Genomic DNA, 27598 nt, shown 5'->3' with positions numbered 1-27598 from the left:
TTGCAACGTTGAATTCCTCGAAAATTTTCGTCGAGATGGATCGTGGTATTCCGTCTGATCAGTGTTGAGATTGCGCTCCAGGCTGCACAATGCTTGTTTCGCGCGCTTTCACCTCGACTAGTTTGTCTAGCTACAAACCACGACAAAGTACCATGGTGGTCAAAAGACAAGCTGATGCCTGATCACAGACTTCTTTCTCGCACGCCCTACAGTCAGATGTTCTTGAACCATCTGTGACATCTAGCGCCTTGCAACTTTGTAGGACAAGTCCAGCCCTTCACCTCCACACCGGCACCCATGTCCGACTCTTATACGCGCAAAAAGCAAAGCACCCCTCCGTCCCGCAATTTCTCTCACCCGAACCGCCACCGCGCACCCAACCTCTCACCCTCCCAGTATCAAAACAGTCACAACCAAAACCGCCCGCCCATGGCGCCCGACTCGCGACATATGCTTCCCCTAATACCCGGCGCCATCTTTACCCGCAGCACCTCCAACCTCAGCCTGCACTCCGAACGGCACCCTCACGACGACATCAACTTCTCCTACATCTCGCCACGCCGCCTAGGAACAAGCCATACAGCATTCTCATCTTACTCCACACCTGACCTGACCCTGACCGCGCTCCCTCAACTCCCGCCTGTGCCACCAATCCCTCAACCGTTTGGAGGCCCGCCACCGGCCACTATCAACCCGCCCAGTCCGAGGAGGTTAGTCAGGTCTCCGCCTAGGTCACCAACGAAGAGCGCGAAGAGCACAAAGGGAAGTGGATGGAGGAGACTGGGTAGGAAGGTGAAGAAGGTGTTTAGTTTCGGGAGGCAGAAGAAGAGGAACTCGACGCACAGTGATGGTGGGCAGAGGGCGATGGTGATTGGTGAGCCGTATGATTTTGTGCATAGGGAGACGCATGGTGTCGGGCCGTTGAGACCGAGTGGGCCGGCTAGAGTTGGGACGAGGACGACGACATCTGGGGTGGCTGGTGGTGAGAGTTGGAGTGAGAGTATGAGTGGTAGATTGGGTTGTGGATTGGATGATAGACCAAGTATTGGGTGTGATGGTGGAGTAGGTGCAAGAGACAAAGATATAAGCGGAGGAGCGGAATTTGGAGGGCTGGGAAACCTGGATGTCGAGGGAACAGCCGTTTCAGATGATGAAGATAGCACTTGGGAAGACTGTGAGGCGACGAGGCTCTTTATTGCGCACCAGGAAAGTCTGGGAAGGAGGACCTGATTTTGGTCAGGAGGGACAGGCGTACCTACTTTCTTGTCGTCTCTGTACTCTTGTACTTTTGTCAGATTTCTACTCCAAATCTTTAGTGTGTGTGCTTGAGTAATGGTGTGTATGGTGCTGTTGGAGCGTTGGAATCATTGGGGCTATTGGAAATTCAGATGATTGCCTGTTGTAAAGTTGCGTTCATCCCGAACCAAGCTTCAAAGAGACGAACGGTTATGTGAAGTATCATATCGCTGCAATTGTGAGACGATATTTGTTATTCTGGAGATTCGTCAAGGGTACAAAATCGCAATGCTACAACAGGCTGTTGAGATGCTGGAAACGGTGCCTTTCCATCAAAATGATGGCAAGCATTCACAAAGAGGATCTAAGTAGGGGATACAAAAGATACATGCAGACAACAGTAGAATATGACTATGTGTGTATCGAAACGCCACTAAAGTTGGAGGAGATGACCAAAACCTTTTGAGCTGCATGCTATGATGTGATGAGCCCTACCCCTCACCAAGAGAGAAAATAGAAATTGAAAGCAAACGTGTAGAAACTGAGCTCGACCACCTAGGAACGGAGGCTAAGTGCAGCGGTGTCTCGAAACAGAGACAGACGGTTGGCGTTTATGTTAGGTCCCACTGAGCATTGCGGGACAGAGAGCTTGGAATTCTTGCATCATTGCTTTGTGTTTGACAATGCCAATGTTGGCAGCGTGTCGAGTCGGTCGTTCGTTCTTCGTGATGTTCGAACGCTGCTGAGGTGAACGAGTGGGACGACATGGATAGAGGTATGCGGATTGATGTCATATGGTCCTCTGCATTCGTCTTTCCTAGGTGGAGGTTCCATTCGGGTGAAGATATTGAGACAGTATTGTTGGCAGGGAGTCGGGGATGCTCTTGCGTCTTCACGATCCGACCGCCGACTTGGTCACCATCGGTCATGTCTGCTCCGAGGTGTCTCGATCCTCTAAGTCAGGCGCGGTCGTGTCTTGTTGTGCTGGAATCTGTTGTGTGAGGTCCTGTTGTACTGTATGTTGTTGTTCCGAGTAATGTCTTGCTGAGCCAACAATTGTTACTGTTTGCCCTGCTGCGTCTTGCACTGATCCTTGCTGGGGTGCTGAACCTTTGTTGAACCACAAATGAAGATAATCCCATAGCTGCACGAGACACACTGCTAGAAGTTCCAGGAGGCTCCATACCCAATATATCAGCATCTGCCAGAGTAATGGCACCCATTCGATGTCAAGTTCTGGGAGTTTCGTCATATCCTGCTCATATGCTCCCGCGCGACCTGCGAGTTGTGGTAGGACACTGAGAGCATCTACATTCCGCGGAAGATGCGATGTAGCATTGGAAATGCAGTCTGTAGAGCTATGTAATGGTGCCGTTGGCTCTTGTCGTTTGCTCCTTCGTGCGCGAGCTACACAATGCTTGAGAGGGCGAAGGAGACGCTGAGCCCCTTTGCCAATGTAATCAGCCCAAATCTGCAGATTGGTCTTGACTGAACCCCACGTCAAGCTGAACAGCCATAGTGCTTGCACCCAAAAGCAGATAAGCAGGAAGGAGAAGAAGTTGAGCGTCGCATAACCGTACGGGTTGTATTTGAAGATGCCGCAGAAGTCGTGGCCTTGCGTTTTTTCCACGTAGCCGTCCACTGCGCCTGAGTAGATAGAGTCTTCTCCGCTGGCGACACTCTAGGCATTGATCTGAGTTCTCACAAGCGCGGTCGTGAACAAGTTTTCCATCTCACCCATCCAGTGATAGTCGCTCAATGCAGTGGAAAGATAATTTGACACCAGCTTCTGGGCGAGTAAAGCACGCCCTTGTCGTTTCTTGGCCGAATCGTAAATATCTGTGCGATCAAGTGCAAACTGTCACAACGTTGAAGTTGTGCTGGCGCGCAATTTGAGTAGCGTAGAGGCCCACGCTTGAGCTTCCACCCCATATCAATACGGAGGTCTGTTCTCCGCTCTTGCGGTCGATAGCCAGGCAGTCCTTAGAGAAGAGAGCAAGCCAACCCGTACAGCATGCCAGCGGTACAGTCGCAGCAGCTTCAAGAGAGGTCGAATTGGGCACCTTGAAGCTGATAAACTCGTTGGCGATGGTGTACTCGTTGTAAGCCCCGTGACCTTTGACTTCACCGCCCCAGATCAGAGCTGTGATGGTGTCGCCCTTCTTGTGTCGAGATACTTTCTTGCCGACTTCTTCGACTTTGCCAACGAAGTCGCAGCCTAGGGCTGTACCGTCTCCAAAGGCATTGTTGTCGAGTGATTGGACTGGGTTTGGTCAGATGTCTGTAGTCGAAATGAAGAGCTTCTCTATGACAGCATACCATCTGTGGGGTTCTGAGCAACGAAAGAGTTCTTGACGAGAACCTCATGTTCACCGGGTTGAGGGATGGAGACTTCTTCGAGTGCAAAATTAGGCTTGTCGCCTCCTCGTTAAACTTGGGCGCATGCTTTTGCAGACATCATAGGGAGTTTGAAGGTTTGGGTTGTATATCGTCAATTGATAGCCAGTTGGTCCATTGAGTGAAGTGATTGTTGAATTCGTATAAGAGACGACCGAATGATCAGATATGTTGCCTTAGTGAACTTGTTGCATTCTACGTCACTGGTGTGCAGTACATAGCCGGGCGGATAACCGACGCAATGCTGTTGGCTGTGGGTGGTGGGACGTTGATGCCACGGCTTACAAATTTCGCAGCTTACCAATGCCGCAATAACGCATTGGGCATGCCGTTAGTATCTGGAGATCGATTCAGGGTACATCTGTCGTCGAAATTCTTGTCGCTCTGGGCGACGATAAGAGTGTCGATAGTCTCGTGCTACTGTTAGACGATAGAAGTCCGTGAAGCTTGCAAGAAACGGCCCTGGTGTGTGGTTTAGTCCGGTCCTATGTTGTACAGCAGCCGAGCGACAAGTGCAACTATGCTAAACGCAACAACGGAAAATGTAACTACGTGGCTTAAGTCACATGATATCCTATTGTAGAAGGCACTGCCCGAGGGCAGGTGCACTTACCTCTGAGCCGAGAGCTTCTGTACAAGAACACCACCGAACAACAGTACATACACCAATACAATAATTGATCACAGCCACCGACCGACACTGCTCGCGCAGTTACGGAAAAGGGCGAGAGCTGAGCCAGGAGCATTGCTAATCTGATCGTAGTATTTGTACGATACTGACAATGCAGCTTGAGTCTGTTTATTTACGCTTTCCATTAGGACAACTCGACGTCTTGCACTGCTGCGTCGTTCCTGTCTTTGTGGTCTCGAGCCGCTGAGGGGTTCATCGCAAGACCCGACAGTTCCGCTGCCGGTACCGAAATTGCGATTCCTCCCCGCCGTCGCCAGAACCTTGGATCCTACCAACACACAAGCAAGGCGTAAATATCGAGCAACTCTCGTCAAACCTAGGACCCATCCTTCCGCAAGTTCTCGCTTGCTTTCTCAAACGCCTTTCCTAGTTTGTTCTCTCCCCACCTGTCTTCATTGCCCTCAGCATCATTAGAGTTGAGCCAATGTTCCAGAGCCTGTCGTTGGGGCTCGTCTCAACCAAGGCTCTTTGCTCAGTGCCCAACAGAATCTCTTTCAGCTTTTCGTTCCGTTTGAACTTGGCGTAATTACCTTCTTCGACAACCCTGTCGCAGTTGTCGTCCCATATCTTCTGTTGAAAGTTCCGAACCTCGCGACCCAGCTGCTTGGCTTTGGCAGGCGTGTCAGCTTCTGCGATCCTGTCCGCTACTTCTGTGTTGCCCATGAGTAGTGCCTTGTGATATATCATGTACTGTTCTGCTGTATGGAATTGCTTTCCATTGACTGAGAATGGCAAAGGGTACCAATGTTAAAGGCAGCATTCGGGCTCTAGGCGGCCATGGCCGAAAAAGAAGACGTGAGTGTCTGTGGCCTTGGCAGGGAGATCTTGAGCATATTGCAATTCTTTGGGAAGACCGTCGTCTAATGCCCACATCTCATCGTCTGCGCCGTCTGATTACCACAGCTCCTCTGCGAGCTCTACCCCTGATACATCAAGCTCAGCTTCTTCTGATACCTACAGTTCCACTTCTTCGGACGTTCACGTCTCCTCTACGGTTTCAGATGTCCACAGCACTACATCTTCGGTCGAGCCGTACAGCACGTCTGCATCCAGCGAGCACGCCACCTCGACCGTGCTCTCTGACTACCACAGTTCAAGCGCTTCCTCGAATTTGCACAGCAGTACGGCGGACAACTACTCCAGTTCCACTTCATCCGAACACATTAGTCCGACGTCGACCATGCTCTCGGACTCTACATCCTCAGATGTGCACATCACTTCGACCGCTACAGTCTCATCAAACTTGTCGTCAATCGCAACTGCGTCTTATCTGTCGAGCACCTCGCTTTCGCTTAACGCGACCATTACCGTATCCTCATCTGACTCATCGAAGCTGTCTACAACCTCTCTTTCGCTTAATGCTACCGTTACTGCATCTGCATCTAACTCCTTCACACTTCTGACCAGCTCGGTCTCGCTTAACGCTACCCCAACTGCGCCTATCGCACAAAACCCCACACTGTCGAGCACTTCCAGCGCCACCCCGACCCCAACTCCCGAGCCAAAGACTGGATGGTACGAGGGTTGCTACGTTGATGGAGTTGGTGGACGCTCGCTTCCCCAGGGCAGTGCTGTGCAAGGCCAAATGACGAACGAGAAGTGTCGCGACGCCTGCCGCGCAGCGGGCTTCGTTCTCGCTGGCACGGATTATAGTGGCGAGTGTTGTACGCCATAATCCCGTTATATTTCAACTGTACTTCTCACTGGTAATGTTTACAGACTGCGGAAATACACTCGTGGCTGGCGATGCTCCTGCACCCGATAGGGAGGCCCGGTGCAACATGTCTTGTAATGGCAACCAGACCGAGATTTGCGGTGGCCCCAACCGTATCTCGCTCTTCCGCTACTACTTGGGTAACGAACCTCCGCCATCGTCAACTACAGTATCCTCTTCGAGCGTCGCCCAGTATTTACCGGTCTTCCGGATGGTTTTCGAGTACAAGGGATGTTACGACGGATCCGGCTACCGTGTGATGCAAAACCAACAGCCCGATGATCAATAGATGACTGTTGCTTCCTACTTCAGCAAATGCGCTAAATTAGGTTACGATGTCGCTGGTATGGAATACCATACACAAGTAAGCTCACGTCTATCTTTGCTTACTTCCATCTCTGACCTGTTATCAGTGCTTCTGCGATACGCAACTGCGGCAGGGTGCGTACCTCGCCAGCGATGACGCTCAATGCAATACACCATGTGGTGGCAACTCTGCTCAAAAGTGTGGTGGTAGTGACCGCCTGAGTGTATACTCCAGCCAGAAGACGCTCAAGATCACCAAGAAACCAGCACCTACCCAGAAAGTTGGCAATTGGACTTACCAGGGCTGCGCCACGAGCTACAGCGGCCAGTGGGATAAACCGTTGCCTTGGAAGTTGTTCAATGCGACCGGCAACACTCCAGAACGGTAGACGAGTCTTTCTTCTTTGCGAAGGCAGCGGCTAACTCGTTTTGCGGGTGCATCAACATATGCGCAAAATATGGCTACATGACTGCTGGAATGGAGTACGGAGAAGAGTAATAAAGAGTCCTATTTCCTTGCAAAATACAGTTGCTAACTTGTTCCGCAGGTGCTACTGTGGCGACGTTGACCACGTGGTGGTCCCAACCCTGAATGGACAATCGAGCACATGCCGTCTCGTCGTGTCTTGTCCTGTATTACGACCCTACCCAACGGGACCCTTATGATCCTTAACGGCGCAGAGGAAAGTGTAGCAGGCTTCGGTCTCGCTGACAAGTCGAATTTCAACGCGGTTCTCTACGACTCTAGGAAGCCGAAACACCACCGCATGAGCATCATGGTCAACATCACGATCGCGCGCATGTACCACTCCGAGGCCATGCTCATGGACGATGGTCGTGTCCTCATCTCAGGCTCCGATCCGGAAGATGGCAAGCACCCCCAGGAATACCGCTTGGAGGTATTCAAGCCTCCGTATCTACTTTCAAACAAGCCTCGCCTTTCGTTCACTATTGAGAATAAGGATTGGATCAATAGAGTGGACTACCATTCACGGTCACAGGATCAGCAGGCACCACTGTCGCGCTGCTTGGCGTGGAGGCCAGCACTCACGGTAACTCGATGGGCTGGCGCATCCTCTTCCCTCATGTCTACTGTGACACTCGGCCTACCTGCACCGTCACCGCACCCTTGGGTCCGTATGTCGCACCACCTGGCTGTGTTCGTCCTTTACGACGACATCACGTCTGTCGTGACATGGGTCCGGTATTGGTGGCGATCCGGCTCGCTTGGGAGATTGGCCAAATGTTGCGGACTTCAAGCCGCTCCCGGGTGTTAGACCTGTAAAGGACCTCCACGCGTCGCAAACGACAGCGACGAAGACTGGTGTTCAGAAGTTCCGCGCCTAATACATAAGCATATTGAATTCCCTGCATATATCTCACAATTGTAATTGGGATGATAGGAAGAAACAAAGGTATCCGTCATAACTTCACTACCTGTCGATTCAAATCTTCCCGCTGCGATATCTGCAGTAAGATGACAGTGGCAGGGAGGGGCCGCGCAAGCGCGAGAGTTGTGCCAGGACCCTCAGGGGCTGTAATTCACACCTAGCCCACAACCTGCGGCTTGTGCATACTTATAATTGACACTACGGAGGCACACCTCGACGCGTTCCCGTGTATTAGTAAGTAGCCGGCAACTGAGCGACGGCAGGATTAGGACACGGCTCCTCTACCCCAGATTCACTTTTCACTACTGCAGATCCGGGGTAAATTGCCATTGGTGGAATCCCATGGACCACCAATGGCCGCAGTCTACCCCAGACTGACATGCCTGTCTCGATTATGTCACAATGAACTGGTGCATTCAACCGCGATGCAAGTGTGGCATCTGCACCTCGTGGCTTGAACGTGACCAAGGAACGGAGAAATTGTGAGATTGCGACGCGGCTACTGCAGCCGTCCCCGGAGCCATAAAAGTGTTGTACAAACTGTAGCCCTGGAATAAGTCAATCTACTGAAGCGGCACCTATGATGTTTTTTCATCTTTCTCTTTTTGCCTGTTTGCCCTTTTTGGCCCTTGCTGATAGCAAGAACGAGCGCATTACTCCACCTCAGGGTGCACTGGTAGTGGATGCCTCCGAAAAGCTCCAAAACAGTTACCGGAATATCAGTGCCGCAGTCACTGCCTTGAGCAACACTACCGCTGTGCAAACGATCTATATTGCCCCAGGAGTCTACACTGAGCAGGTGTACATCCCGCCTCTGGCTGGTCCACTCACTGTACAAGGCTACACCAAAGATGCCCGCTCGTACAAGGACAACAAAGTCACCATCACTGGCAACTTGTCTCGCCAAACACCTGGCCTGGCGAACAACGATGCAACAGCCACAGTCCGCCTCTGGACATCGAACGTCAAGCTCTACAACTTGAACATCGCCAACACCTTCGGTCAGGCAGCGACAGGCGGCCAAGCACTTGCCCTCAGTGCCCAGAATACCAACCAAGGATTCTATGGCTGCAGCTTTACCGGCTACCAAGATACGGTCTACTCAAATGAGGGGCACCAGCTCTACGCAAAGAGCTTTCTGAACGGTGCAGTAGACTTCATCTTCGGTCTGCGCGCATCTGCCTGGTTCGAGAAGGTCGACATCGAAACAGTCGGGACTGGTTTCATCACAGCAAACGGTCGTGACGCGGCGAACAACACTAGTATCTACGTCTTCAACCAAGCAGATGTTCGGGGCACAAGTGGAGCGAACTCGACATACCTGGGTCGCCCCTGGCGCCAGTGGAGTCGTGTTATCTTCCAGAGGAGCTACTTGGGAGACGTAATACGCCCAGAAGGATGGTCGAGGTGGGATGCTGTACAGTCTGTGGAAAATGTGGTGTACGAGGAGTACAAGAACTATGGCCCTGGTGCGGCTGGACCGAGGGCGAACTTTAGCTCACAGCTGAGCAAGCCGATTAAAATCGAGGATGTGCTTGGGCGTAACTTTGAGAAGGAGGTCTGGGTTGATACAGCATACTTGTGACCTGAGACCTGTCCATTAGCTAGGCCGGCGAACAAGCAAATGCGAGATGACGATCGTACGCAGTAAAATGCCTAAGACCCCTAAGGAATGGTACATGATGAGGTGCGTGCGGATCCGAGGATCGTTATCACCAAACACGCGTGAGAAACCGACAAGGCGGCCACGCATCCCTATTGTAGGTCGACTAATTGCAAGCCCCTCATAGCCTTCGCTTCTCTAGCTTCGATGCCCAAGTTACATGGGTGTCGACCGACGTATGAAGAGTTTGAGGTGTGCCACGCTGGAGGTTGTATAGTTTCCAGTCTGCGACAAATGTCATGGATGCTCAGGCCCAAATACGGTGACATCTCTTTGCGTAGAGCACCCAGAAGCATAACTCCACATCTTACTGATCTCACCGCAGAATAGAGAGAAGTACTCTTCGTTTTTCGTATTTATCATGCAATGACCGAAGGCCTAGATGTCATGCGTGACTCACCAGTAAACCTTTCCGGGATGGGCAAGTCAAGTGTTCGCATTGATGCACCCACCCTCTGTTTGGTTGCAACAATTGTAGCTTGTGTAAACTCTTTGGGCAAGCTGAAGATCCAAGAAATCCAGATCCATAAGATCAAGTCGCGGCCGTAAACAGATGGGATCTTGACAGTCTTCTTGAAATTCTCGATCTACAGTGTTGTAAACACTTCCATAGCCTCATCGAGATCGTAATGATCCACGATGACCGTAATCTTGGCTAGAAGCTCTAAAGTAACGACCCTTGGTACGTTACGATTACGCCAGTGGCAGATGTTCATGATCAATAGGAGCACCTCCGGATCTCAGTCTTGTGCTGTGATATGGAAACATCCATCGGACTCATCTCGAGTCGATTCTGCCCAATCCTGCTTAGTCAAAACACGCTTTAACCAGAGTGACGCAAGCATCAAATGAGGCGAACAAACACGGTGATGCATTTCCACCTCTTCACTAACTTGATTCTCCCCTTGCGTAACATCTTTGTGCTGCTCCTCCTGTGTCGTCCACCACGCAAAACACAGGCGGGTTCGTCAGAGTGATAACTGTGTCCGCCTCCGGATTGGCGCTTAAAGTTATGATTAGATGACTTGATAGATTTCTTGTTGCGATATCAATTGGTCCGTACAAGGTCTGACTATTCCTATAGCAGACTACGTAGTCTAGTGTGTTACAGGTCAGGTGTGTATTCGTCTTCTCTTAGCTAGATAGCAACTCAGCGCAGTATTCCATGGTATTCTACAGCGGCCACATTTCTCAGTTTTACGATCATGGTAAATCAGACGGCCATCGTGTACGAACTTGTCCCATTGTGCAGGAGACAAATGAAAACTGGAGCTTCTCAACTGGTGGGAAGTCGGGAAAGATGGAATGTATTGAGAAGTCACCTGCTGTGTCTCTTCCATACTCTTTCGCTCCTTTCTTCGATTGCAACCACACGATCAAACCGCCAGGACCGCATACGCGTTACATCGCAATCCATATCTCGCTTACTTTGTCTAGCTGAAACATTTGACGATGCGACGCGACCAATACATACTGATCTAGCCTTCAGCATTCAACTGAGCGACGTAGCAGCCACTCCTGCAGGTCCATCGTGTCGCCTGCTCTTTCAACGCTTAAGATCAGAAGAGCCGACAAGGAAGGGAATCAAGTCATTCATTCTTGTTGCTGCCTGGATACCTTATTATGATGTCGATATCTCTCTAAAAGTGCAGCGAACTTCTGCCAATACCACAGGCGAGCTGCGCCGTTGCCTATATTTCCTTAAGAGCGGTCCACCTGAAACAGGCACAGCTCTGTCTTTCGGCTTTCTCCTGCCTGTACCGCTTGTGTCAACACTGTCAATCGTGAAACGATAATCAACGCTCAACTACTTCGGCCCGGTTCAGGCGCCCCTCGCTAAGGAAGCAGCCCTACACCTTGCAAATCATACTGACGCTGCTGAGCAAGAAGCCTTGGGCAGCTTGCAGACGTTCCTCAAGACGTCGCATAACGACAGCATCGGACCATGTGCCGCGGAGATAGCTTCCTGGTTTACAGCTTGCCTGGCCAAGCTTTGCAACGACTTCAAGTTGGCCAAGCTGGCTTCAGGGAGGCCGAATGTACCCGTATGACGAAGATTGTAAGAGCAACCCGGGAGGCAAGTTCGTGCGCATTCCTTGCTTGGTCTTTAAACTTTGTTGCTACCGCCGGGTATGCATACTCTTGATACCTACAAGGGCAGCCAGCGAAAGCATCTTTGGTGGCGCAACAGCACTCGTAGAACCCACACTTGGGACGAGGTCGATGCGGCGAACGAGGCATTGCGTTCATGGCCAGCGGAGCAGTCCAAGGATGCAGAGTGCGTTCACACCAAACAAGGAACATAGTTCACTTCAGCAGGGTCTGTGAGGATAGACCAGTGCATTCCGAACCGGATTTGGTATGTGACGAGTATTTCCTGTCTCTACTTTCCAGCAGCGAGAACAAGCTGAGGGGTATGTGCGACTACAGGGATGTCAAATGTTAGGCGACTCGCGTGACAGCACCTCTTAGAAACGTTTCGCAGTCCAGTGCCGAATCCCCTTTCATCGGTCTGTCAAAGATTCATGGCCCTGTATCTAATGAGGAGCCAACCTTGTCGCGCGTCTTGCGGGTTGTGGGGTCCTGCGGGGCGTCCCGCCTAAGTTTCTGTTTTCAGGTAAAATTTGGTTCGCTTCGAGGGCGCGGTCACACGCAGTTCTGTACAACTCTACCCCAAGGTCGTGCTCTCTCTCGTTGTAACACTCATCGTTCGACAGCGATCGCAACAGAAACCCACAATGGTTGGCCTTATGTGGCGTTTGTGAGGCTGAAAACGTGGAAACTAGGTACTTGTGGCAACTACTGTTTCGAAGCAACCCGTCAAAACAACGGCCATGAACGGCATTCTGGAAGCAACATCGAACATCCTCGAACGTCAATGCATGAAACGCGCATACGCGTTTCTCTCCTCAATTTTGCAATTTTGAGGCTGTGAATATGGAAGAATCTCGCGCATACGATCAGCGATTATGCGGTGAAGATCAAGAGACAAGTTCACGTTGCAGCACGAGAAAAGCACGTCACGGACCGAGATCGCGATGATGCGCAATGAGGAATCCGACCCTAGAGGTTGGCCAGTATGGGAAGTTGACAAGGTCACATTCTGTAATACCGTGCTCCGTCTGCTGCGTTCTATAACGAAATTGCGAAGCCCTGCAGCGAGAACGTTTTCCTAATTGGTACATGCTATGTCATCAGATGGGCCCGCGCAGACCCAGCGAACATCATCCACGCCCCCGGACAGAAGCACGATCTGCTCAGACTTGTACGGCGATCCCCTGGCTGAGTTGCAGAGGCACTGATGAATCGTCGCTGCTCAGATTCTTTGCGTTTGCGTGAACACATATAATGCTGTCTCCTATCCGGGCGACTGTTCAGTACATCGCGCTTCTTCATCAGCAGTAGCTCGTCAATTGTCTTTGCCATCCACATATCACCATGACCGTCCGAAGCAAGCACAGCCTCATGTCTTTCATGACAGGTGGAACAACCGAGAAAAACCCCCAAACTTTACCTATCCACGAACCTTCATCCGCACCTCCATCTGAAGCGGCGCGCAAAGAGCACAGCGCAGTCCGCAGAGAAATTGCGGCTTTCCTAGGAGAGCTGATTGGTACTTTCATGTTCTTGTTCCTGGCTTTCACAGGCACACAAATTGCGCTCAACGCTGCCGGGACACAACAACTCACATCGTCCGACAAACCAGCACCTGATGTCACGAAACTCATCTACATCGCATTCGCTTTCGGTGTATCTCTCGCCATCAATGTTGCAATCTTTGCAGACATCAGCGGTGGAAAGTTTAATCCTGCGGTATGTTCAGCCGAGCACCTTGTGCATCCACCTGCCCCACTCGATGTCACCGCGCCTTCAGCTGTGCGCACGAGTAGGATGGTAACACATTGTATGACTAGAGCTAATTTGGCAACTCAGGTAACAACGGCGCTCTTTCTTACTGGCAAGATTACCTGGCATCGCGCCATTCAAACGATCATCTCCCAGATGATTGCTGGTATGACTGCTGCTGGCTTCGTGAGCGGTCTGCTGCCAGGACCACTCATCATCGCCACCACGCTCGATCCATCGATGTCTACCACCCGCGGCCTGTTTTTGGAGACTTTTGTTACCGCTCAGCTCGTGCTTACTATCCTCATGCTCAAGGGTGGATCAGCAAAGCCGATGTACATTGGTTTCTCTCTGTTCATTGCCGAGATGTGCAGTGTCTACTTCACGGGTGGTAGTCTCAACCCTGCACGGAGCTTTGGCCCGGCCGTTGTTGTGGGCTTCACAAGCTACCACTGGATCTACTGGGTTGGTCCGCTCTTAGGTGCTGTACTTGCTAGTGGCGCATATGCACTGATCAAGTGGGTACGGCAAGAGCAGGAGTGATGAAACAGACGCAATGGACGAAGACAACAGAACGCGCACCATCATTTGAGCCCTATAGCAAAACGACAAAGCTAGACAGCATCACAAGACGCCGTACGACCATCGGCAATTCCCGAAGGAAAGAGAGTCAGGCAGTTTCTTACGGTATCATTTGCAGCACCACAGTTTCCTTACACCAGAAAACTCGCTACGGCATTTGGAAGATCATTGATTTTCGCTGCATCATCGCGATGTACTTTACTACACTGCTCTGCGTCGAAAAGAAGCGAGACAGGGATTAAGAAGGCAGATTGCGGGGACCGGTGGAACGATGAGACTGAGGTGAAGGAATGTAAGATGGAGGTGTGCTTACGGTAATTTCGGCTATACCAGGTCGTTGGGTTTCGATCGAATAAGGGTCCAGTTAGATGGCAGATTGAGGTAGGGGTGTTATCTCTACCATTTCCAAGATTTTAATGAAGTGATGAACATTCACAATCTTTCCAATCATGCTTTCTTCCTAATATGACTGTGGTGCAGACAAAGATGAGGAAGTGTCACATTGACCCACCTGTCAGATTTCAACGGTTGTCAAAAACTTGCCACACGACTCATATAACGGTCGAACGGTGTGTCTCTGGTGACTCGCATTCGCGTTCGAAGATTTGACGCGTTCAAAATCTCCGAGCCATGCACTCAGTGCGTATACGTGAGACATCCTGAGGACCCCTCGGAGCCAAGAGACGTTGTGTATCACCACCTGGCTTCCGAATTCGGCTGGGTGCATACTGCATGTGATTTGCAGGATCGCATGATAGCTGAGTGTGGATTGCAGGCGTCATCATCGTGCTCAGTGTGCATTGCACGGCGTTCTCGTCAAGCTAGTATGTGGCGGCGTGGGCCGCTGGTAGCATACGATGGAGTACTGCGCTGAATTGCTATCTAGCTAGGAGAAGACGACTCTACACCTGACCTGTAACCACTAGACTAGGTTAGTTTGCTACGGGTATAGTCAGACCTTGTACGAACCAATTGATACCGCAACATGACATGTATGTAAAACTCGCTACCATACGTATATAGTACTGGGAGCTATCGCTATGGGCATTGTGCATGCATGAGGTGCAGCCATCAGAACTCACCCGTATGGTCGACCCAAGCAAAAGTATGGTACGAAAGCGGGAGTGTCGTAAGAAAAGCTCTACACCGAATACTAAAGGAATATCATAGGACAATTACTACTGGACACCGGAGATAAAGCTCATGACTGAATGTGATCACGATGTATGAGTTTGCGAGTCATGGTGTGACAGCTGCCAGGTGCTTGGCGAGCTTGTGAGACGATGACCAATGCACTAGAGCGGATGATGTCGAACGTAAAATAGTCTTTCGCAGCAATAAGCCTTAAGCATGAGTTACTTTTCGTATCAGTAGAAGGTCCAGCGGCCGGTCAGGGCGCTAGCCGCCCGTAAGTGCTGTAAACCTTGCGCCTGCCATGATCTTGGGCCTTGGATAAGGCTGAGAAAAGAAGCAAGCTTGAACACAAACTATGAGAAACATGCTTCACACATGCAGTGACGAAGTGAATGCAAGGAAAACATCACGATCCTCAAATCCCATGTGTTTGAGTGTATCATCGGTGCAGTCCTCATCGAGATCCCAACTGTGCAATCGGCTTTGGCGTCCACCTTGGGTGACCAAGAACTTGACCATCGCTGATACCTTGCTGTTGTGCTCAGCCATGTGTAGAAGTGCCTTGTGGAGATACTCGGAGCACTTTGAACGGACGTCATCGTACTTGGAAAAATACTGAAGCAGGTCGGCGTTACCTACCTACACCGCCCAATGAACCATATAGTGAATGTCTGCCTATGACCCATGCTCCAGAAGCATTCGTACGACAGCTGCGTGTCCTGATGCCGCCGCAACGTAGATTGGCTTGTGGTTTCCTTCCAAGAGTTGGCGAACGAGTTCTTGCTAGCCTCAAAGTCAACACCCTGCTTTAGGAAGGCACTGACGGCATGAGCATGGCCTATTGCATATGCAAGCTGAAAGAGCGTTGCGCAATTGTCTTTGAAGCCCCACATATTTGGATCAGCGCCAGCAGCCAAACATTCATCTGCGAGTTCGCCATGATCGGTGTCGATTGCAAGCTCCAACAGCTGCCGAGGAGACGAATCGCCAGGGTCTTGGCCGATGGCAACACCGCACTTGATAAGACAGACGATCATGTCTGGTAGACGTCTTCCCCAGGCCCTCGATAGTGGATCGATTCCACTCTTTTCCTCTAGGTTTTGCCCCTTTGTGAACTAGTAGATTCATGATATCGATACACCACTTCTGCACCGCACACATCATTGGGGTCGTTGGACAAGGGAATGGTGGGAAACTGATCTGCACTTCACGCATGGCAGTGCCGTCTGCCCCCAGTCTGGCAAAGTGTTCTGTTACCCGGGCAGCCGCCCACAACAGCGGCGAAAAATGCCGATGCCAGCTCTGCACTAGTAATGCTCATATCAGTTAACTCGAAGGGTAACGGCGGCACGATGTCAAGGCGCCAGTTACCTGCGACATATTCGAATACGTCCAGTCGAGCAGCTCGTTCGTAAAAATGTTTCATGATAACATCAAACAGCTTTCGATTGCTGACGCTCATAGTGACATTAGCTAACTTCGTCCGAGCCTTTTCGCTGAGATCTCGAATGTAGTGTTGATCAAGCAGGTTAACATGCCCTTCGCTGACAGCGTAGCGACACATGAACAACTTGAGGAAGTCAACCAATTCTTATATCTATATCTGAGATGGTTTGGTAGCGGAGCCTGGATTCTTGCCATTCGGAAGTGGTGTGTTGATGAAACACTGTATGATGGCCTGCAATGCAATTCGCAAATTGGGTCTATAAGAAGATTTTGGAGCGTGAAAGGCCGATCAGCCTCTTGTTCGTAGACGTAACTCTCCAGATCACACAAATCGTCAAGGCTATCTGGGTGTTTGCCAGGGGCGGAAAGTGGATCGGAACGCTCCATGTCGGGCTCTTTGCTGCGTGATTTGTCGCCAAGAAAAATCGCAGACTGAAGAATCTCCGGCTCCTGAACAATACCATCAACTGGTTGCGGTATATTGTCTGTCTGAGGCCCAGCTTCATTCTTGATGAATTTGACCACTCGTGCAGAGGTGTGGATTTGCCGTGGGTTCGTGGATTGGTCTTCGGAGTGCCCCTTTGGCTCCACTGCGCTGTGCAAAAGGTCGCTCGCCAGATCGAAGCACAGTCCAGTTGCACCGATGAAGAGGCCGAGGATGAAACTGGTCCATGGCAACATGAAGTTCGGGTCCGATGCGAGATATACGTTCACCATCAGTGGACTATCATAGAGCTACGAGTGTTGGTATCATATATCCGGATCAGTTACGCTCGTACTAACACGTGCAGCTTCGTTTGTGGTGTTGAGGGCCATCCTCTTCTGAAAGTGCGCCTGTGCACGAACGGTGCAATGATGGAAGATGGATTATAAGTGTCAGTGATCTGTCGCGACACTGTATGACAGCTGCAGAGACCGATGCGAGAATAAGCTGTGTTCTTGTATCTAGTATTGATCGACCTTCAAAAGTGAGTTACCAATTCTTTGAATGCTGGAGTTAAGCGCGCACAGCACGCGACACAGCCTTACCAAACACATTTGAAACGCGAAATTTCGTAATCGACCCAGGCGCTTAGGCGCACTTCAGCAACTACTGCACTCATCTCGGTCAAATGGGTGCTGCCATCCTTTGGCTGATGCAGAAATGGATATCGTGCTAAGCGCCTGTCGAGATCAGACCACATGCTCAACATTCTTGGACCGAATGTTGGACTATGCTTCACTAACATGTATGGCGACTCTGTACCTTTGGAGCGGTGCATTGTAGTAAAGTTGTAGGGTTTCTCGGGCCTCTTGATGCGGTAGATCTTCGAAGCGTTGGCGGAGGAGATATTCGAACGCTCGATGATGACCATTCCAATCCGGAGCGCCTTGGGAAGTTGAGGTCATCCTGAAGGTCTTTGCTGTTACGGATACGAAATTTGAGAGCTCGACAACGGAGCTCGTGCAGTGTGTGGGCCGGATGGAAGTCCACATAGGAGGATACTGGTAGGAAGGATCAGGGACAGGGACACACTAACTTCTTCGCGCCTGCGCGAGACGTCATTGAACAATAACAACTCTCCATTCACGACTCCCCCCCATCCGAAACTCATCATACATTGTTATCGCGCATGCTTGTTATTATGTTTTGATAACTCTGACCGTGTTGTCTCCCACCGCGTCCTTCACGATGACCCCAAGTCATGACCCGTGTGCCTCATGAATATACAACGACCTCAGAGCACCGCAGCTGCCTCCAGGCTACCATAATTCATGACGGCTGACTGACCTGATGATTTCGGTCGTTCTGGATACTCACAAGGTAGAAGTATCATTATTATAGTTACCTTCATATGCGCTAGAGGTTGTCGATCGTTTTCGAGGGACGCTGGCCTTCGGTCTTAGAAGCTCGAGCAAACCATGATTCTACCCTCGTTATTTGCCGCAAAGTCACTGAGTGTTGTGCCTTTACCTACCTTCACCTACACGACAGACAACCGCGACTGAGTTTAACACTAGCACCACGATAATCACACAATCGCTCACTCACAGTCCCAACAACTGTATCCATCACAGTTAACATTCATCCAAACCTAACATGCTCAATCATTACCAGACTCTCAACGTGAGCGCATCGGCAGACCTTGCGGCGATCAAGAAAGCGTACCACAAGATCTCGTTGCTGCACCACCCAGACAAGACCGTCCATCTAGCAGCGGCCGAGCGCGCTCAACGTGAGCACTTATTCAAGCTTGCCAATGTCGCCTTCGAAGTGCTTTCCGACCTACATAAGCGCAAGATATACGACCAGAACCTCCACGCAGGGCAAAATCGACCTAAAGCACAGGGCAGCAATACTACCGCACGCCCGACCACAGCACGCGCACCGAATAGTCAAGCTCCCCCTCCGCCGCCGCCTCCGCGTACGTCCAGAGCGAAGCCTGGAGGTACTCAGGGTTTCCAGGGTCCCCAGGACCTCCAGCGTGCGCCGCTCAGCACTCACCGATTCTCTGCCACTACGCTTGGAACGGCACCCGACTTCAACTGGTGTCACTGCGAGGTCAACGAACGAAGCGAGCTCACAATACTGACGTACAGCAACTGGCTAGGCTGGAGGTTTTCAGTAAATATCGCGCGTCACCTCAAGGTAGTAGCCAAGCCAACCATACCAGAGAAGCCAGTCTCAGAGCGCATCTTTGTTCGCCTACCTCTACAACGAAAGCCGAAGCAAGTCACCGATGCGCCTACTGACGTGGTCATGAACCTAAGAAGCACACCCAACTCCAGACACACAATTTTGTGCTTGACGCTTATCGAGACGCTGGGGGCAGGGTTAGAGTTCCTTGTGGAGATTATCATCGCATCTGAAGCGGCACAGATTGATGTTCAGGAGCCAGTTGCGTGGCAGTGGGCTTACAATATCGACCACGAGCCTTTATCTCCTGGTTTCAGGGTCAAGGTCACTAACCTCATATTCTATCCGTTCAAGCCTTACCCAGCCGTCTTGCCGAGCGGGGGCATGCCCACGACTCCCTACCCTGTTGGATCGCCTATGCGCGGCCTTGTGGGTCAATTCCCTGGCATCCTGATCGAGGAGCTTGCGCCAAACGCTTACTGCAAGAAAGAAGAACAGCAGGGCAAAACGTTCTGGCACCTGACAGCCGTCGGTTCTATGTAGCGGATACCTCCTGGAGCTCATTTGATCAAACAAATCTCTCTTCGACATCCACATTTGTACTCTTATACATTCATGAGAATCTCCCAAGCCCGCACAGTACTGTTTATCTTCTCCAGAGGCTGTGATGTTCCGATACCGGGAACAACGTGCCGCAAGTAAAGGTGAAAGACCCAGAGCCGCTGGCCAGGGACGGCAAATAATTGCGGTCGCTTGCAGAACACGACCACGCACAATTTCTACTTTGCTTTCGCTCTCACTTCCTCCTTCTAACCTGTTTATTGCTCTGCATTCAGCTACCCATTTCATCGGTACGTCCTTCACTGTCATTGTTATTCCCTGCTTGACGCCTCTGGCAACCACCGCCATGACCATGGCTCCCACCGTACACGTCATCTATCCCGACTACAATACTGTTATTATTCTGAGGAATGCGTCTACCAGATTGCAGGAGTATTGAAGAAGAAGAAAAAAACAAGAGGAAGAGGAAGAATAAGAAGAAGAAGAAAAAAGCGCGCAAACCGGCCAGTAGTGGAAGCCCAGAGCTGCTCAGAGGTGGCCCAAGGTACCTCGCCTGCCGAACTCAAGATGAGGGGGTCATTCACTACCACGTCCCTTCACGTCCCTTCACGTCACCTACAGCTCGCTTCGCCCTGATTCAAACGCGCCATGGCTAGAGAAGGCTAGGCCGAATTCAAGCTGGTTAACGGACATTACGAAGTTCTCGCTCACAATCGGGACGAGCAGGCATTCCTCATGCTACTGCAAATTTTTCACTTGCGCAATAAACAAGTGCCGCGGATCGTCTCTTTCGAGTGCCACGGATCGCCTTTTTCGAGTTGCTTGCGAAGGTGGCTGTCTTAATTGACTACTACGAGTGCGCTGAAGGGATCGAGTTGTTCACCGCGATGTGGATCGACGAGGTGAAGAAGGCTGCCATGCCTGCAACATACTGCCGCGATCCGGTGCTATAGGTCTGGGTGGCCTGGATATTCGATCTCCCAGAGCAATTCGAGGCTGCGACTGCAGTGGCGATCAATGAAGGCAAAGAAGCGCTGAACACCTTGGAGTTGCCGATTTCAAGCTCCATCTCAAGTATATACCCTAGCACAAGTATACGGAGGCCTCACTGACGAATTTGTTAGGCCAAGTGGATCTAAGACGTCAACAAGCCATAGAGTCAGCGATACGCGGTCTGCACGGTTTGCTTAAGGAATACCGTAATAACGAGTATAAGTGCAGCCAAGGATCCAAGCAAAGACGAAAAGCAATTTCGTTCCACTGACACTCATCGGTGCTGGATGCGCTTATGAAGGAGTTGCTTGGTCATTACTGTCACCACGTCCCAAGATCCCGTTCCCAGGTCTAAGCGTCAGTGATCTCCGTCAACGAACTCGAGATCTGAGGCGGAGTAAGATCGGTGGCCGCCATTGGAGTCCGTTAGATACCCTGGCTGGTGACAGTCAAAAGGGTAGCCACCAGCACACGTGCAAACCGTGAGCCTCTGTTACGTCCATCGTTGAAGGAGCAACTTCCGGGGTTCGAGGTCTGAACCTACGTCAAGCGGGTGGACCCTGTAAGCCACCAGGGAGATACGGTCCGCCTTGCTGCAGTTGTATGAGGATGTCAGGGAAAAGACGCGATTCTCTTGAGAGTTTGCTGGACTATCTCTCTGAATAGACTCACGGCGCAGCTTTTTCGCGAAGGTCCTGGTACAAAGTTAGTCCAAGCAAACAATACCGCACAGTGGAAAACACACAGAGTATGGCAGAAAAATCGAAATCTTCTGCATATCGCGTCAATCGCGACGAGAGCAACTGTAACTACGTGGCCTAAGTCACATGATATTCTATCGAGGAAGGCACTGCCCAAGGGCAAGTGCACTTACCTCTGAGCCGAGAGCTCCTGTACACGGCCTCCGACCGACACTGCTCATGCAGTGCAACCCTACCGTGCTCGGACCATTTTGCTATTGCGCTAGGCTCAATGCACTTTAGTACCCGCGGTCTGACGTAGAAGCTTCGAGCAGCTTCTCCAATATCTCGCAACATCACAAAGCAACGCGAAACGCCTCCATCTTTCTAGCACCATCTGTCTTCTTACGGAAGCCATCTCTCTAATCAAAGATTCGCAATCAGACTGCTGCCTGCAGTACCGCCACTATGGATATAAAATCCTTGCAGGCGGCTCCTTCAGGGCCCATCATTAGTCCCAAAGATCTCCAATACTACACTCGATCTACTAGATCTCCAGCTTCTTGTGAGCCTCATTGAGCCTTTACCATACTCTTTACACACTACCAAGCCCTACCAACGCCACTAAGCTCGTCAACAATGGCCTACATCCTTACTCCACGCTTTGCTCAAGCCTACCAGGCTTCGCAGTGCAACCCATTTGGTTTCTGCGCCCCAACGTCACAACCCACGCACGGCTACCGCACCGTTGAGCGCCTGCAGCCTGAGTCTCGTCCCTCGCCATTCGCCAGCTTCTTCAGTCAGCTCGACGATCTGGTCAGCGAGATCGACCGCGAGTCGCAGCGCCAGGCACAGATCGAAGCACAGCGCAAAGCACAACGCGCAGCACAGATTGAGGCTCAGCGTGAAGCATACCAAGCACACGTCGAGGCCCAGCGAGCAGCTTACCGCCAGCGCCAAGCGCAGATCGAGGCACACATCGCCGCTCAGCGAGAGGCACATCGCCAGCGACAGCTCCGCAAGCGTGCTTTGAGGGCACAGTTCGCTGTTACCCAGAACGAGCAGGGATGGCAGATCGATGCTGAGGCTCCCGGCTTCGAGCAGGACAACATCAGCATTGAGGTCACAGACGAGAATACCCTGAAGATTGCCGGCAACACCAAGTGGGGCGCAAAGCCGCAGGTCGAAGCCCAGCCAGAGGATGAGGCCACACCTGCAATCGAGCAGCCCGCTGAGGTGACCATCGAGCAGACCACCGAAGAGTCAGCAGACGAGAAGATGGAAAGCATTACTCTCGAGCCCTCTGCTGAGATCGCCGCCGAGGCTACCGAGACCGGGTCCTTCCGCCCCGCCACGCCCGACAGCGACACATCCTCACACAAGTCCTACCAGGCAACCGTTGAAGACGACTTCGAAGACCTCGGCCCCGAAGCGTCGACACTCTTCTCCACACCCTCCACACCTGCTACACCCTCTGAGCCCAAGGGGAAGGAGAAGGCTGTCGAGTCCGTCGAACACCACGAGAATGTCGAGGACCCCGAGGTCTCCGTTCCTGAGACAGCAGTCACACAGCAGCCTCAGCCCGAAGTTCCAGCTCAGCAGCAGCAAGAAGCTGAGGAGCGCCCTCACGGCTCTTTCGAGCGCACGTTCAGGTTCCCTGAGCGCATCGATGCGAGCAATGTCCGCGCAAGCATGAAGGAGGGTGTGCTCAGTATCACTGTGCCGAGGGCGCAGGCTCAGCAAGTCAGGAGGATTGCTATCTTGTAGGATGGTTCCAGGATGAAGGGTGAAAGGGCAAGGGAAGCATAAGCATGGAAAGGAGTTATACAGCATAGATAGGAGACGATGGCTTTGACATTAGTAATGAATAGTAATGAAATGATATCCGAACGTGCCCGCCTTACTTTGAGTGATGCCTTCTCCACATACCCACCCCTTCTCGCCAAACGTGCACAGGGGAGCGTGTCTGCGGGATATTATACTCCAAACATAAGGCGCATCCCAGGTGCAGAGACACTCCCCGTCACGATACAGGCTCGCAGTTCGGACCTCCGGCCTCTCCCTCGCAAGTCTGTGAAGTTGTCGTGGGTTTATTGTAGTTCTGTAACGTCCCTCCCTGCAGTTCGAATAGCCCCACGCATCGAACGACATCACCAATATTTCGACCTTGAACGCGTCTTGCTTCCACCACATCTCTTTGATCGCTATGCAGTGAACGTAATAGTTTGCCGTTGACTGTTCTGCACATGCGAAAGCCTTCGTAGCCGAAACATACGACCGCGTTGATGTCTTCCGAGCCTGTTCTGTGCAGTGTCCTGTTTAGCAGCAAAACACAATTCTTCCTCTACAGCAGCACCAAGGCAGTAAGGTCCGTCCCTACGTGCCGAGACGCACCGTGTAACGAGACAGGTTCGCACTCCGGGCCTTCGGAGCCTCTTGTTCACTCATTGACAGACCTTACGTTGATATGCAGCATTGTTGAGTTAACTCTTCACCAGTCTATTTGTCTCCGAGAACGAGTGCTGCCGTGCTGGCCGTGCTGTTGGTCGCTTCGTCAACGCCGTCAATAGACCCTTCGTCAGTGCCCCCCTGTCCATTCATGGCCGAGGGATTGTCTGTGAGGATCGGAGGGGTCAGAAGAAAGCGAAGGCGAGGAAGATGGTATCCCTGGGCATCAGAAGCTCTTTTGACTGAAAAATTGTACAGTCCGGCAGTTTCGCCGATCAGGAGACAAGATTGCAGATTGCAACCCGGCAGCTTGGAACACGCTAGGCTCGCTTGCCTTGCAAGGGGCTGCATTAGCGTATAGAGTAACTGCTGTAAGATATCGTACTGAATAAGACGCTATACCCACCGCGGGTCGGCCGCTGAGACGACCTGTGGCGCAGCCTGGTGGCTTTCTGTCCGCGTTAGCGGCTGATTAATCAGTCAGGTCGATGTACCGTGGCCTCAATCTCAGCGATGAGCCGCGTAACCTACAAACGTCTCAACTTGCTCACCGCCGTCTGTGGCTGGCCACCTCGCGACCGTAAGAACCATAATGAGTTGAGCCAGTAGATGCTCGATAATGAGAAGTGCATCGCAATACGGGCGTGGTCATCGCGAAGATGCGACTTGTTGGGGCTGTTAGGCTTGCATGAGCGCATTCAGCCGCGTCTGCCCCCGCCTCTAGATCGTCTTGAGCAGCCTTACAGAACGCAGAACATGGTGCAAAACACCGGCTTCAGCCTGCAACACTAAGATCGCAGTCTCAACCGTGTAGCTACCTGGGGCTCTGTAGCCATTCTTACACTTCTCCATTAGCTTGTCTGAGGGAGCCAGCCGCCGCACTCTCGTCCTACCAGGCTGCCGCCTCGAGCCTCTCGCGTCCCCTTCTCACCGTACACGCCTGCAACACATGCACTCGAACTGATGCGCCTCTTGCGCTACGACGAACAAGGCGAGCTCGGCATCGTCAGCTTCGACGATGGCGCAACACCGCCGTACGCAATACTGTCACACACATGGGGAGTGGATACGGAGGAGGTGACCTTCGCAGACCTCCAAAAAGGCGATGGCAAGACAAAGCCAGGCCACGAGAAGATCCTCTTCTGTGCAAAACAGGCACAGCGCGACAATCTCCAGTACTTCTGGATCGACACGTGCTGCATCGACAAGGCCAATAAGGCTGAGCTCGCCTTGTCCATCAGGTCGATGTTTCACTGGTACCGCAATGCAGCTCGGTGTTATGTATATCTGTCTGATGTCTCTAATCAACCTCTACTGGTAACGCCAGGCCACCACGATTCACGATGGTTTCTTTGGATCTGGACACTCTCTATTCTCTATACACTGTCAAGATGGTCCAGCAGCGTGATGCATCGCTACTTCTATCCGCGCCATGTAGCACGCACTCCAGTTGGCAGCGGTGTTGTGCGTAGCAAGCAGACGCCTGAGTTCCCGATCAAAGAAAGCAGATGGTTTACTCGTGGATGGACACTGCAGGAGCTTCTCGCCCCATCCACGGTAGAGTTCTTCTCCAAGGAAGGTGCCAAGCTTGGCGACAAGTTGTCGCTGGCAAAAGAAGTGCGCGAGGTCACTGGCATTCCTTGCTCAGCGTTGCAGGGCGAACCGTTGTCCGACTTCAGTGTGAATGAGCGAATCTCATGGAATGAACACCGGGTAACGAAAATTCCGACAGACCGCGCATACTCTTTGATGGGAATCTTAGGAGTTAGTCTGTCGCCGTTCGACGGTGAGAGTCCAGCTGAAGCGATGAAACGAGTCACAGATGAGGCCGAGAAGCAAGATAAGTGCCTCCGAGACATACACCAGACAGATCCTCGGAACGACAAGAAGCGCATTGAGGATACCAAAGGCGGTCTTCTCGCAGACTCCTACCGATGGGTGCTTGCCAATCCGACTTTTCAGCAATGGCAACAGCGCTCGGATAGCCGACTGTTGTGGATGAAAGGCGACCCTGGCAAAGGAAAGACGATGCTTCTGTGTGGCATCATTGACGAGCTGCACAACTCGATGCCAAGGTCCGCCCTGTTGTCGTACTTCTTTTGCCAGGCGACCGACCCGCGCATCAATAGCGCTACAGCTGTGCTACGGGGCTTGCTATATATGCTTATACACCAGCAACCGTCACTTGTATCGCATGTCTGTAAGAAGCACGATCATGCAGGCAAAGCCTTGTTTGAGGATGCAAATGCCTGGGTTGCCCTGACGGAGATCTTCACGAACGTGCTACAAGACCCCCAGCTAAGAAGTACATACCTGATCGTCGATGCGCTAGACGAGTGTGTTACTGATTTGTCGAGACTGCTTCACTTCATCGCAAAGCAGTCTTCTGCCTCTTTCCGCGTCAAGTGGATCGTGTCGAGCCGCAACTGGCCAGAGATTGAAGAGCAGCTGGATCAAGATGGGCACAAGGCCAGGCTGAGCCTTGAGCTGAATGCAGAGTCTGTATCTGCAGCTGTTGGGGTGTTCATACAGCACAAGGTGACTCAGCTGGCACAGCAGAAGAACTACGACCGACAGATGCAAGACATGGTTCTTGAGAGATTGGCGGCAAACGCAGATGGCACCTTCCTGTGGGTAGCGTTGGTGTGTCAGGAGCTTCGAGCAACAGCAAGACGGAACGTGCTGAAGAAACTGGACACCTTCCCACCTGGTCTAAAGGCGCTTTACGAGCGGATGATGCAGCAGATCAGCGCGTCGGATGATGCTATACTCTGCAAGCAGGTGCTGGCTTCAGCCGCGCTCGTGTATCGGCCAATCACTCTGCAGGAGCTAGTAGCCCTTGCTGAGCCGCTCGAAGACATAGCCGACGAAGCAGAGGTGCGGGAGACCATCGGCCTCTGTGGATCGTTTCTCACTTTGCGAGAAGACACGGTCTACTTCGTGCACCAGTCTGCAAAAGACTTCCTCTTTGCAAGTGCATATAACGAGGTCTTTCCACAGGGCGCTGAAGTCACTCATCACGTGATCTTCTCCAGGTCGCTCGCGATTCTATCCAAAACGTTGCGTAGGGACGTGTACAGCCTGAAAACGTTAGGGACTGCTATCAAAGATGTTCAACCGCCAGAGCCAGATCCGTTTGCAGCCTCACGCTACTCGTGCGTCTACTGGATCGACCATCTGTACGACTCGAAGCCTGAGCCGTGGGCTGACAGTGTTGGTGATATAGAAGTCGCAGGGGCCGTCGATGAATTCATGAGGAAGAAGTATCTCTACTGGTTAGAGGGGCTCAGTCTGTGCAGAAGCATGAGCAAAGGGGTGATTTCGATGGCGAAACTATACTCTCTGGCTCAGGTATGGCATGCAAAGACAGTACAATTGTAAGATTCACGTATTATACATGCTAACTCTTCCAGGCAATGCAAGATAGTGATGAACTGACTAAGCTTATCCAAGATGCCCGCCGATTCGTCATGTACCACAAAGGGGTAATCGAGAGCTACCCTTTGCAGACATACGCATCTGCGTTGCTGTTCAGTCCGACAGGGAGCATGACTAGAAGATTGTTTCAGCACGAAGAGCCGAATGGGATCGTTGTCCGGCCAGCGGTGAGCACCGGCTGGAGTGCCTGTCTGCAGACGCTCGAGGGCCATAGCAGCTATGTCACCTCTGTAGCCTTCTCGCACGACTCGAGCAAGCTGGCGTCGGCGTTAGAGGACAACACTGTCAAGGTGTGGGATGCGAGCAGCGGGGCGTGTCTGCAGACGCTCGAGGGCCATAGCGGAGAAGTCAGCTCTGTAGCCTTTTCGCACGACTCGAGCAAGCTGGCGTCGGGGTCATACGACAACACTGTCAAGATGTGGGATGCGAGCAGCGGGGCTTGTCTGCAGACGCTC

General features: G+C 51.8%; 13 protein-coding genes across 13 annotated transcripts in view; 10 read left to right on the top strand and 3 right to left on the bottom strand.

The window, feature by feature from the left end:
• Window positions 1-297: 297 nt before the first annotated feature.
• Window positions 298-1230, top strand: BU25DRAFT_423224 (uncharacterized protein; the record flags this gene model as incomplete). The annotated part of the gene is made up of 1 exon (XM_033708200.1): window positions 298-1230. The coding sequence occupies one exon, from the start codon at window positions 298-300 to the stop codon at window positions 1228-1230; it is 933 nt and encodes a 310-aa protein (XP_033559718.1).
• Window positions 1231-3083: 1853 nt separating this feature from the next.
• BU25DRAFT_460252 (GroES-like protein) lies at window positions 3084-4987 on the bottom strand (the record flags this gene model as incomplete). Its single annotated transcript, XM_033710341.1, has 3 exons — window positions 3084-3499; window positions 3556-3630; window positions 4711-4987. The coding sequence occupies 3 exons, from the start codon at window positions 4985-4987 to the stop codon at window positions 3084-3086; spliced, it is 768 nt and encodes a 255-aa protein (XP_033559717.1).
• A 517-nt stretch (window positions 4988-5504) lies between these two features.
• BU25DRAFT_460251 (WSC-domain-containing protein) lies at window positions 5505-6327 on the top strand (the record flags this gene model as incomplete). The annotated part of the gene is made up of 2 exons (XM_033710340.1): window positions 5505-5988; window positions 6044-6327. The coding sequence occupies 2 exons, from the start codon at window positions 5505-5507 to the stop codon at window positions 6325-6327; spliced, it is 768 nt and encodes a 255-aa protein (XP_033559716.1).
• On the top strand, window positions 6163-7051 carry BU25DRAFT_115090 (uncharacterized protein). Its single transcript, XM_033700377.1, has 4 exons — window positions 6163-6402; window positions 6452-6729; window positions 6782-6839; window positions 6893-7051. Exons 1-4 carry the CDS (start codon window positions 6328-6330, stop codon window positions 6911-6913), a joined length of 432 nt encoding a protein of 143 aa, XP_033559715.1. The 5' UTR covers window positions 6163-6327; the 3' UTR covers window positions 6914-7051.
• BU25DRAFT_449939 (copper radical oxidase) lies at window positions 6953-7621 on the top strand (the record flags this gene model as incomplete). Its single annotated transcript, XM_033709670.1, has 1 exon — window positions 6953-7621. One exon carries the CDS (start codon window positions 6953-6955, stop codon window positions 7619-7621), a length of 669 nt encoding a protein of 222 aa, XP_033559714.1.
• A 697-nt stretch (window positions 7622-8318) lies between these two features.
• Window positions 8319-9320, top strand: BU25DRAFT_345552 (carbohydrate esterase family 8 protein; the record flags this gene model as incomplete). Its single annotated transcript, XM_033703054.1, has 1 exon — window positions 8319-9320. One exon carries the CDS (start codon window positions 8319-8321, stop codon window positions 9318-9320), a length of 1002 nt encoding a protein of 333 aa, XP_033559713.1.
• Window positions 9321-12872: 3552 nt separating this feature from the next.
• Window positions 12873-13787, top strand: BU25DRAFT_396853 (lens fiber major intrinsic protein; the record flags this gene model as incomplete). Its single annotated transcript, XM_033704847.1, has 2 exons — window positions 12873-13211; window positions 13332-13787. 2 exons carry the CDS (start codon window positions 12873-12875, stop codon window positions 13785-13787), a joined length of 795 nt encoding a protein of 264 aa, XP_033559712.1.
• A 2646-nt stretch (window positions 13788-16433) lies between these two features.
• BU25DRAFT_449937 (uncharacterized protein) lies at window positions 16434-17123 on the bottom strand (the record flags this gene model as incomplete). The annotated part of the gene is made up of 1 exon (XM_033709669.1): window positions 16434-17123. The coding sequence occupies one exon, from the start codon at window positions 17121-17123 to the stop codon at window positions 16434-16436; it is 690 nt and encodes a 229-aa protein (XP_033559711.1).
• Window positions 17124-18290: 1167 nt separating this feature from the next.
• Window positions 18291-20000, top strand: BU25DRAFT_114983 (DnaJ-domain-containing protein). The gene has a single exon (XM_033700375.1). The coding sequence runs from the start codon at window positions 18487-18489 to the stop codon at window positions 19564-19566; it is 1080 nt and encodes a 359-aa protein (XP_033559710.1). The 5' UTR covers window positions 18291-18486; the 3' UTR covers window positions 19567-20000.
• BU25DRAFT_115012 (uncharacterized protein) lies at window positions 20001-20952 on the bottom strand. Its single transcript, XM_033700376.1, has 2 exons — window positions 20783-20952; window positions 20001-20719 (listed from the first exon to the last, which is right to left on the bottom strand). The coding sequence occupies exon 2, from the start codon at window positions 20651-20653 to the stop codon at window positions 20435-20437; it is 219 nt and encodes a 72-aa protein (XP_033559709.1). The 5' UTR covers window positions 20654-20719; window positions 20783-20952; the 3' UTR covers window positions 20001-20434.
• An 818-nt stretch (window positions 20953-21770) lies between these two features.
• Window positions 21771-23143, top strand: BU25DRAFT_412556 (HSP20-like chaperone). Its single transcript, XM_033706822.1, has one exon. It carries the CDS (start codon window positions 21897-21899, stop codon window positions 23022-23024), a length of 1128 nt encoding a protein of 375 aa, XP_033559708.1. The 5' UTR covers window positions 21771-21896; the 3' UTR covers window positions 23025-23143.
• On the top strand, window positions 23103-23965 carry BU25DRAFT_412555 (uncharacterized protein). The gene has a single exon (XM_033706821.1). It carries the CDS (start codon window positions 23121-23123, stop codon window positions 23490-23492), a length of 372 nt encoding a protein of 123 aa, XP_033559707.1. The 5' UTR covers window positions 23103-23120; the 3' UTR covers window positions 23493-23965.
• A 282-nt stretch (window positions 23966-24247) lies between these two features.
• Window positions 24248-27598, top strand: part of BU25DRAFT_412554 (beta transducin-like protein HET-E4s) — a 4490-nt gene continuing 1139 nt past the window's right edge. Inside the window, exons 1-2 of the mRNA XM_033706820.1 lie at window positions 24248-27056; window positions 27119-27561. Coding sequence (XP_033559706.1) covers window positions 24669-27056; window positions 27119-27561 — 2831 coding nt within the window. The 5' untranslated portion in view covers window positions 24248-24668. The remainder of the gene's footprint in view (window positions 27057-27118; window positions 27562-27598) is intronic.

Source organism: Macroventuria anomochaeta, assembly GCF_010093625.1.
Source record: "Macroventuria anomochaeta strain CBS 525.71 unplaced genomic scaffold BU25scaffold_25, whole genome shotgun sequence".
Taxonomy (NCBI): Eukaryota; Fungi; Ascomycota; class Dothideomycetes; order Pleosporales; family Didymellaceae; genus Macroventuria; species Macroventuria anomochaeta.
Note: the sequence above shows the minus strand (reverse complement) of the source record. Positions and strands in the feature narration are given on the sequence as shown.

Bases quoted from the DNA above. Each gene is read 5' to 3' on its own strand.
- BU25DRAFT_115090 (XM_033700377.1), top strand. From the start codon at position 6,328: ATGACTGTTGCTTCCTACTTCAGCAAATGCGCTAAATTAGGTTACGAT. The intron at 6,730-6,781 runs GTAGACGAGTCT...CGTTTTGCGGGT, and splicing joins ACCGGCAACACTCCAGAACG to GCATCAACATATGCGCAAAA. The intron at 6,840-6,892 runs GTAATAAAGAGT...CTTGTTCCGCAG, and splicing joins GGAATGGAGTACGGAGAAGA to GTGCTACTGTGGCGACGTTG.
- BU25DRAFT_114983 (XM_033700375.1), top strand. From the start codon at position 18,487: ATGCTCAATCATTACCAGACTCTCAACGTGAGCGCATCGGCAGACCTT.
- BU25DRAFT_115012 (XM_033700376.1), bottom strand. From the start codon at position 20,653: ATGGAGCTTGAAATCGGCAACTCCAAGGTGTTCAGCGCTTCTTTGCCT.
- BU25DRAFT_412556 (XM_033706822.1), top strand. From the start codon at position 21,897: ATGGCCTACATCCTTACTCCACGCTTTGCTCAAGCCTACCAGGCTTCG.
- BU25DRAFT_412555 (XM_033706821.1), top strand. From the start codon at position 23,121: ATGAATAGTAATGAAATGATATCCGAACGTGCCCGCCTTACTTTGAGT.